General features: G+C 34.8%; 3 protein-coding genes across 4 annotated transcripts; all 3 read right to left on the bottom strand.

Moving 5' to 3' along the window:
* Positions 1–203: 203 nt before the first annotated feature.
* LOC110618760 (mitogen-activated protein kinase kinase kinase 18) lies at positions 204–2179 on the bottom strand. Its single transcript, XM_021761998.2, has one exon. It carries the CDS (start codon positions 1390–1392, stop codon positions 355–357), a length of 1038 nt encoding a protein of 345 aa, XP_021617690.1. The 5' UTR covers positions 1393–2179; the 3' UTR covers positions 204–354.
* A 405-nt stretch (positions 2180–2584) lies between these two features.
* Positions 2585–4655, bottom strand: LOC110618718 (cytochrome c). Its single transcript, XM_021761940.2, has 3 exons — positions 4379–4655; positions 4100–4233; positions 2585–2959 (listed from the first exon to the last, which is right to left on the bottom strand). Exons 1-3 carry the CDS (start codon positions 4488–4490, stop codon positions 2867–2869), a joined length of 339 nt encoding a protein of 112 aa, XP_021617632.1. The 5' UTR covers positions 4491–4655; the 3' UTR covers positions 2585–2866.
* A 1007-nt stretch (positions 4656–5662) lies between these two features.
* LOC110619373 lies at positions 5663–9528 on the bottom strand. Of its 2 annotated transcripts, XM_021762781.2 has the most exons (3): positions 9374–9528; positions 7287–7419; positions 5663–7199 (listed from the first exon to the last, which is right to left on the bottom strand). In XM_021762781.2, exon 3 carries the CDS (start codon positions 7103–7105, stop codon positions 5891–5893), a length of 1215 nt encoding a protein of 404 aa, XP_021618473.1. In that variant the 5' UTR covers positions 7106–7199; positions 7287–7419; positions 9374–9528; the 3' UTR covers positions 5663–5890. The 2 variants fall into 2 exon arrangements, with proteins under 2 accessions (XP_021618473.1, XP_021618472.1); XM_021762780.2 differs by having other exon boundaries at positions 5663–7419.
* Positions 9529–9708: the final 180 nt, after the last annotated feature.

Here is a 9708-nt window from a genome sequence, read left to right as displayed (position 1 = left end):
ATTATTAACTATAATGAATCTTTATTATATTTAATTCAACCATCTAAAAAGATAGTCGCCAAATGATAATTTATTTTTTTTTATTTTTTCAGATGGGTGTGTAAAATTTAAAAAAAAAAAAAAGAAATTCTGAGATAAAATAATCACTTGGACTATATCAAAAAGAAAATTTTCATTGTCACTAAAAAAACTGTCTACTTTTATTTCATTAAATGTACATTGAAATTCAACTGTATGTACTTTTTATTTTATGAGGATAGGAGGATTGAGGGAATGAAGCTAGAACATCCCAAAGTTAACTTAAATGCACTTCCACCGAGTTAAGCTCACGAGTGCACTATCTGTACATCTTCTTCAACCTGATCTAACAGTAATCCAACCTTCTGATGAGCCAAACACATCATCTGAAGCCTCATGCATCCTCTCTATTCTATTCCTTCCCTCACATTGCCTTATTGAGAATGGATTTCGGCCTCGGAACTCACCTTCATCAGGACTTTCTGATTCATCTGAATCATAAACCTCATCAAAGATCCCAATGTCAAAAACACTTGCCGGTGATCGGGCAAATATCCTCTTCGACTTCCCTGAAATAAATGGATGCTGAAGCAGTTCTTCAGCATTCCACCTCATTTCAGGATTCCTTTCCAAGCATTTTGCCAAGAAATCCAACCCCTTTTTGGAGAAATGAGTTGGAAACTGAGGCTTCTCATCACTGCAAGCAATCTTGAACACTGCAGCCATTGGATTCGAAACCTGGAGATTAAACCAGGGAGTTTTTCCAGTAGCCATTTCAATAACAGTGCATCCCAATGACCATATATCTGAAGAAAAATCCAATCTTTCTTTTCTCAGAACTTCAGGAGCCATCCATAATGGAGTTCCTCCAATATCCTGACAGGAAATTCCAATGTCTTTCACTCGCTTTGCACATCCAAAATCTGCCAATTTTACATTTCCTGTAGAGCCTAGAAGCAGATTCTTGCACTTGAGATCACAATGAACAATTCCTTCTCCATGAATATATTTCAAACCACAAAGAATCTCTCTTGTATACAAACGAATCACTTCTTCATCTAATGCTCCTCCAAATTTCTCTGCAACATCTGATAAACTTCCTCCAGGCATATATTCCAGGAAAATACTTGGAGAAGTTTCATCGTTTCCTAGATACTTGACAACGTATGGCGAATCTAAACTTGAAAGGAAGTTAGCCTCGTTGTCTAAGGATTGAACAGCGATCCTGGAAGTTGCAGACTTTACAGTGAAGAGTTCACCTGTGGCTTTATTCATGGCGAGATGAACATTGCCTTGGGATCCTGATCCAAGAACTTTGCCTTTCACCCATTTACCAGGTTGAGGAGATGAGCACTGGTGATTAAATCTAGCCATTTTGTTTCTTCTTTCGATTAGAGACAAAATGGAAACAATAGTCTGATTTTTTAATCTTGAATTGGGTACAGATACCCAACTCAATGAATGAAACTGATGATCCTCTTTTATGCATGCAGTTCTTCAAGAGGAATGATCAGATTCAATCCAGTGATCAAATACCCAGAAAGAAAAACAACAACATAGACATAAAAAAAAAACTAGAAAGGGACGATTCAAGGAAAAAAAAAAAACAAACAAGATCAAGAAAATGGAAGAAATGTGCAGAGCGGTTTCCCGGAACTGGAAACCGCTCTTACTGTGAAGAAACTATGGAAAAAGCAACCTTGATATACTTGAATTGAATTATTTTACAAAATTTTTGTTGGGGGAAGAAAATGGGGAGATAAACTCAACAAGATCATGGAGAATATGTAAGGGTAGTTTCTCTTCTGTGGTCCGTACATGAAAGAATTTTCTCGGGAAAATAGAATGATTGGCTGTCCTAATGTTGTGGAGCTCATGTCTGATAATGGACCAAAATCTCTTGACCCAAAAAGGGAAATTAGGGAAATATTTCATTTTTGGTTAGTTGAAGAATTTCAAGTCTGGTGTTCCTCAAGCCAAGAGAAAAACTGAAAATAGGGGAGTAACAAATGATATAAAATATTTTGCTCGCAACTGATTTAAATTTGTGTTTGATATACTGCAATATAATATGAATGTAATCAAATTTTAAATTTCTAATTTCAAGAAATTATTTTATATAAATTATGTATTTATAATAGATTTTTTTTTACAATTTATTACGAAAAATAATAATATATATAAGTGGTTATTATATTTTAAAAAATGCTATAAAATTCATTAGTTTTATTAGCACTGTTAATTAATTTGTGACTTTAGTTTATTCATATATAATCAGTAAATATTTATTAATACAATTATTCAATTTTTTAAATTCTTTTAATACTATATAAATTTATACCTAGATAAATATTATAAAGTTAAAATATATATAATTGAGTTATAGTAAAAAGATAAATAAGCTATTTAATGACAAGTGGTTATTTCAGGTTTTTTATTTAACTATTTGAATCAAACCGAAAAGATTTAAAAACACTCACCAAAACAGAATCAATGGACCGAACGACCAAATTCGATTGGATTGGTTTGCTTTCTCAGTTTAAACCCCAGATCTCCCTAGCTAACATATAAATAACCTGAGAATGGATTTCAACAACCTGAAGTTGGAATGTCATAAAATTTTGTTACAAAAAATTTTCATCAGGATAGATTCAATCAATGACTATGAAGAAATTATTACAGCTCATGAAATGCCTCATGAAAAAGGGTCCTTCAACTCCCCCACTCATCTCAAAATCTCAAAACAAAGAGCATCTTTGCCCTAATCCATCTTATTTCAAGGAGAGGTCAGTTTTCTCTTCCTCTCAAAAAATAAATCGTTTAGGAGAATATCCATACTGATTGAAGATTAAGCAGTTGCTTCCTTCAGATAGGCAATGAGATCTGTACGATCCTGTGGCTTCTTCAATCCAGGGAAGACCATCTTAGTTCCAGGAATGTACTACACAAAACAAAATTTAATAGGAAGCAATTAGAACGTGAACAAATAAGTAGATTCAGGATGATAACAAAGATTACTCCAGTCAGAAATTTTATATTTTAGTTTTTAACCATGTGTAATTATGTGCAACAGAAACTTAAATCAATTATTGGTAGAGCACAGCTGAACAATGCCATATTTCTTCAACTATGCTGAATACAAGAAAAAATTCATTAGTTGGTCGCTCAGTTTTGAAAAATACATCAAAACGTCTCTAAGGTATTAAAAAACCTACTAGTCTTTTCATAGTTGAACAATTAAGTATTTAACTATTTAGTCCTTGTAGTACGAGAAAATTCATTGGTTAGCTCCTCAGTTATAAAAAAATGTCTACTAATTAGTTCTTTGTATTAAGAGTATTTTAAACTTTTCTCCAAACTCAATGGTTAAGTTTAAGTGAGATACTAATCAATGTATTTTTCAAAACTGAAAAACTAAATAGTGAATTTTACCATACCACATAAACTAAGGCTTTGTTTTGTTGGAGTAACTTAAATAAGGACTTGAAGTTACCAAGAAATACCAAAATTTTGTTTGTTTAGTTGTGAGTTCATGGGAAGTCAGATGGCTTTCTTCCCTTGACGAAGTTATTTCTCCTGAATTAAGTTACAGGAAGTTCACTTATCGGGAAGTAACTTTTTCAAACCAAACGAGGCCTAAATAGTAATTTTCCCTTTGAATAATTATGCTTAAACCATTAAGTGCTAGTTATTAAATCCCATAAGAAAAATAATTAATCCTCAATTCATATTCCCTACATCAATCATTCCACATACAAATCATAATGCAATAGCCTATAAAGAAGACACCAAAGTGAAAGGAAATTTCTTGAACACACCCATTAACATGGAAAACAAATATATTGCACCCATAAATCACAATTCATACAGAAGGAAATCCTAGACGGCCAAATTACACTCCATAAATCTAGCTACCAATGGAACAACTTAAATCATTAGCCGTCAATGGAAATACAAAAATCTATCCTCACCGCAGAATCTAACTATATCAATTTGATCTAGCTTATTGCAGAGAATACTAATTTCCAAAAAAACAGGCTCAACAAAGAAACAGAAGAATAAAGAAGTGATGCTTATATACCTTCTTAGGATTAAGCAAGTAATCATACAAAGTATTTTCTTCCCATATCACAGCCATGTTCTTGTTAGCTGCAGAGTAGGAGTACCCTGCAGTAGTCCCAGATTGCCTTCCGAAAAGCCCATTCAAATTGGGCCCTGCCGATCAGGGGAAAGAAAAAATCAACAAGACGCCGTCATCTCTAACCAGATCCAGGAGCAAAAACCAATGATAGTAGCTCCAGTTGATCATGCAAACACAAAATCCGATCAAAATAGAAACATAATCAAAGATATAACATACCTTGTTTGTGGCCGGCGCCTTTTTCGACGGTGTGGCACTGGGCACACTTAGTCTTGAAGATCTTCTCTCCAGCCTTTTGATCACCTGGTGGAGCTTGCTCGAATGTCGCCATTTCTTTTTCTAAAGCTTGCACACAATATCAATGAGAGATCGTCGCTAGGGTTTCGATTGCTTTTTTCACCTGTAAAGTGGACAGCTATCTGGCTGGGCGGCAACACGCGCCATGGCGAAATGCCGGAATTGCCCTCGTCTTTTCTTCAGAAATATTTTTGAGAAATATTTTATCTATCTTTACGTATTTAAAACATTTAATAAAATTAGTAGATAAAATACTTTTTAATAAAAGAGAAATTGTATTATTTTTAAGAAAAATAATTTACTTTTTATAATAGAACAAATTATTTTCTAAATTTTAAAAATATATTAAAACTTCAAACTCAAGAAAAAAAATCATAAATTTCAGTTTGTGATAAATATGATTGTAAATAGTAGTGCTTCAACACTTGATTTATGAAAAATCGGCCCGATTTAATTTATTTGTTTTATTTTTTTTAATTCATTTAATAGACCGGTTGTCTTCTTGCTTGCTCAGATCTAGCAGTTATCTCTGCCATTTTTTTCGCTGTGTCTCTAGTTATCTTCCGATGGTGCTTTAGTGAGTCTTCCGCCTTCTTATCCATGTAGATTAGTGTTTTTCTTTTAGCCACCAGTAGTCTCCATTGTTAGTTGGTGTGACTAGAGAAAGAAAGCGTAGATTCTATTGTTGTTGTTACCAAGTCGTTTATTTATATGAACAAATAAAAACCAAACCAAACATAAATGTTAAATTCTAAGCTTAGAACATATGGAACTTAACTAAATATTATTTCAGTCCAATGGAGTACAGATAATACCCTACCCCTTACATCAACCCGATAAATGATTCTACTCAAGTAGATTGAGCAAAAGTTAAACCTCATTCGCAGGCAGCAACTTTTGAGAAAGTTCTAATGCACACAATTTTAGAAAATAATTTTAAAAAACAAGTAATTACTTTGAAAATACAATTTTTGAAGCTGCTTCTGAAACATTGTCTCGTGTATTAACTGAATCAAGCGACGAAAAATCAACAAGTAAACAATTAGAGTAGCGGCCAAAAATAACAGATGTACACAACCCAGCAAAACGGATGCATGTGCAGATACGCACAAATCTTCTTAATCAAACATAACGGCTTGGTCCTATACATTGCAACAGAAGATTAGCATATAAACTACCATCTACGAATTCTAAACAAACTTGACATGCGGGACCACAATCGCCATCCATATATTCTCTTACCCTAGCTGATCATAATGTACATGCTTTCATTAGAACCAAAAACAAACCAAGAATAAAAATTAAAACCACCCTGATGATCATCTAAAATTTAAAAACAAACCAAGAATAAAAATTCTTATTAAAACTAACCCTTTACAATCAGTTTTTCTTTACCACAAAATTGATATTCACCCATACTCAGTTCCTTCGCAATTAGTATCCTTGAACTTGCTTTGGCGGACGCATAGGCCAACCAAGAAGTGGAGGTGATCCTGCTGGGGTTTCGTCTCGACTAGGAGAGAATAGGCTCAGTTCCACAAATGGTGCTGTTGATGTCCCACCCCTTTCATAAGTTCGAAAAGAAATTGATCCACGCTTGGTCGAGGCATCAGAGTTTCTCCCAGGACTTACTCGACCACTTTCTTCAAGATGGCTTTGGTTAGCAATGAGGGAAATGGTGTCATTGTGCTCATCAGTGATTCTTCTCCTAGCCTCCAAGTCGCGAAGATTCCCCAGGGCCAAAGAATCCGCTATTGGGAAGTACACAATCATAAAAATACAAACCCCAGCACAAGAAAAAAGGGCAAGAAAAGCTGAGAAAGCAAGTGCTTCAAACAGAAAATCCTCTGGTTTAGATAAAACGGATAGCCCAAGTAAAAGAACCCTCAATGGAAGAAAACTAGAAACAGAGAATATTAATGTGTAGACTCTCTTCTGCAAACCCTTGTTGATGACCAATTCCAAAATCTGCGTTCCAAGCCAAAACAGGTAGACAGTTAGCATGGTGGCAAAAATCCCTAGGAGGATGGTATTTAGTAAAGGGTAAGTGCAGAGGGCAATAACATCAGCAGCAGCAGCATTTTCTAACATAAGACTAGCTGGGCTTGTAAAATAATGGGGCAATGTCTGCAAGGAGCCTTTATTCTTACGCAATTCTGGTCCAATTAGAATAATGAAGAGCTGGAGGGCAAATATGGGAAGGCAATAAAGGAGGACATATCCTGCAGTTTTTCTGTTCCATTTTCGACTTAGAATTCCTGTTTCCATCCTCTGTAGGGGTGCACGAAGGAGAAACACTAGGGTGAGGAATAAACAAGGTTCTGCAAAACCCAGATTTGAAACAATGTAGCCTTTGCAAACAGTTTCCTGCCATTTCAAGTCTAGGGAATTCAACACACTTCCGTCACGCCTTAGCAAACTCAACCGTACAATCTCACCAAAACCCCACCAGATTACAAACAAAATAAATGTGATTCGGACAATCCAAGGACCACTAAAATAAGTGAGTTGACTAAAGCCTTGATCACGAACACGAGACTGGAAGTAAAATGAGTAGGCAATGCAAAGGAAACCAAGAAAAATCAAGAGAGCAACTAGGCAAATTGTCACCAAACCGAATGCATCGGCAGCAGATTTCGACAGGGGCATTACCCGAAGCACAAATTCCACGCATGCTCTCTGCCAGCATGGATACAAGGAATCCTCCTCTGATGGTCTATATGTTTCCTTACCAAGATTAATTCTGAATATCGATAATTTCCAAAGTAGTATTAGAATCTAGCTTGTCCAGATTGCACTAACCAAACACAATCACAATGAGTAATAGCACCTTTCCTTTTACTCCAACAATGATGGTAAAGACATGTGAGATATCGCACATCAGACAGTCAAAACCAACTCCACTATGTTCACTTCAAAGTAAATTTGCAATGTAGCTTGGTTAAGTTATCCAAGCAAAACACCTATAACACAAAAAAGGGTTAAGTATTCCACACATGCACACACAAATAAGGTATTCAACAAAAAGCCAATAACATAATAAATTAAGAAAAGTTGAAATAAAGGAGAAAAAAAAACAAACAGAAACTTCTTTGAAGATGAATTCAAAAGGACCACCGCATGCATAAATGTCAAGGATATGCTTAAATATTATAGGCAACAATAAAGGACCATTTCACGAGATGAAGTAGAACACTTTTTTTCTTCATATTACAAACTTCACTTAACCTTCACTCTTAGACAAGCATGGCAGAAACTAAAAGTTGACACCGAAAATACAAATCACTTTTAATATATCACATTGATACACCGAGCCACAACCCCATTAATATTTCAAAGCAACCAAATTAAAAGCCACATGTACACACCTGGCACAATGTCATATGAACTTCATTAGAAAGTTTCTTTTTTTCCCATTTTAATTCATAAAACTATAACCCACAACCATTTACCCAAAACATACCAATATATAAACAAATGAACAGAAGGGTCTCTATTTCTCTCTATATATATGTGTGTGTGTATAATTTGATGCCTTATGGAAAAGAAAATTCCCGCATATCCCTTAAAAGAAATTTCTAAAATGAATAAAAGGCATAAAATGTACAACTCTTAAGATTTTTATATAAAAATTAATATAATATTTTTGGAAGTAAAGAATGAAATGGAAACTGTTATGCATATTATATATATCAAATATAGAAAGGGAACCACAACTTCATTTCCATACACATGCACAGTCTGGTTGATAAATGATAAAATTGGTTAGGCAGCGCATATTGCACATTTTTAATACACATGTAAATTCCTTACATGCAGCATATGTGGCCCAAATGACCGTAAGATCACCATAAAAGTTGCACCTGATGCATTCTACCTAGTAGCATAAGAGAGGCATAACTCCTTGACATTCAGTATCTGCCACAATAACTAAATACTTCCAAATCTTGAGACTCAATTGATGGCCCACATAGATACATATTAATAAACCCCATAATTTATTAAGTAGACTCAAAGGGAATCATAACAAACATTTTATCTAACTGGCAGACACAAAAGATACACTTGCAAATGAGTGGGGGGGAAAAAGAGAGCGCTGCTAAACCTCCAAAACCGACAATTGCACACACAAATTACAGTTAATAAACCCCTCCTATTTTATTACATCACCATTGTAACAATCGTACACATAGAAAGATGACACGAACAAAGATAGTTAATAAACAAATATTTCAGTCAGTTAAATAGTTAATACATGACCATTGATAGTTGAATAATTATCCCAATTGCCAAGTTGCTGAAACAAAAAGAGCGGTAATTATGAGTACATTGATCAGTAGTCCTAGTTGAGCAGTCCACAACGGAGAAAAAATTCACATCTCCATGTTCTAAATAAATAGCACGGATTTTGTAAATTTCCGAAATAAATTTGATAACACCAAGGTTTAAGTGATCTGCTGTCTTCAATTTTAGATAAATTTGAGGAAAAGCAAAAGCTGCATGATGAAATGTTCAATTTTGTTCGTTCTTTCCCCCATTTCTCAGCAAGCAAGCCCACACTAACTGATAACCAATGCACAAACTAATATCTCGCATTAATCAACATTACAAATCTAGGCATTCTAAGTAACACATTGGAAAAATAAGTGTCAGCTCATGAATAATTGTAAATGCAATATACCATCAAACAACAAAAATCATTTTATAACTACATAACAAAAAAGCTCAAAAATAAATAAATAAAAACTTCAAATCGCCAATAGATAAACATGCACAAAGAATACTACAATAAAAAGAAGAGAGAATAAGCTGTAAGCAAACAAACATCCACAAAAAATGCAGAAACCCTAAAATCGAATAATTAAAATATGAAAAAGGAGCAAAAATCAGCAAAAAGCAAATCAAACAATAGCTTACAAAGCAGATAATCTTGATCCGGTGAAAGACGACGCAGAATCCAGGAATGACAAAAGGGGATCGAAAAACCCTAACTTCAACACACACACACACAGAATGCAAGAGAGAGAGATAGAGAGAGAAACACTAGAGAAGGAGAGGGAGAGAGAACGTAGTTAGGGGAATAGGTGAGTGGGACTTTGTTGGTGACAGGCTGTCTCCAGCTGTGTCGTCCGCAGCTGTAGGTTCGGCTTTGAGACTTCGCTTTGGATTTACCGAACCTACGTGGCCGTCCCTTGGTGCTGTTTTACGGCGAGTCGTCTTTTTCTGTTAAAATCGTAAAAAAAATGACAATT

Source organism: Manihot esculenta, chromosome 7 (genome assembly GCF_001659605.2).
Source record: "Manihot esculenta cultivar AM560-2 chromosome 7, M.esculenta_v8, whole genome shotgun sequence".
Classification (NCBI taxonomy): Eukaryota; Viridiplantae; Streptophyta; class Magnoliopsida; order Malpighiales; family Euphorbiaceae; genus Manihot; species Manihot esculenta.
The sequence above is the reverse complement of the archived record's forward strand: the minus strand, read 5'-3'. Positions and strand labels throughout refer to the sequence as shown.

Bases quoted from the DNA above. Each gene is read 5' to 3' on its own strand.
- LOC110618760 (XM_021761998.2), bottom strand. From the start codon at position 1,392: ATGGCTAGATTTAATCACCAGTGCTCATCTCCTCAACCTGGTAAATGG.
- LOC110619373 (XM_021762780.2), bottom strand. From the start codon at position 7,105: ATGCCCCTGTCGAAATCTGCTGCCGATGCATTCGGTTTGGTGACAATT.
- LOC110618718 (XM_021761940.2), bottom strand. From the start codon at position 4,490: ATGGCGACATTCGAGCAAGCTCCACCAGGTGATCAAAAGGCTGGAGAG. The intron at 4,234-4,378 runs GTATGTTATATC...CCTGATCGGCAG, and splicing joins AGGCGCCGGCCACAAACAAG to GGCCCAATTTGAATGGGCTT. The intron at 2,960-4,099 runs GTATATAAGCAT...TGTTTTGTGTAG, and splicing joins ACTTGCTTAATCCTAAGAAG to TACATTCCTGGAACTAAGAT.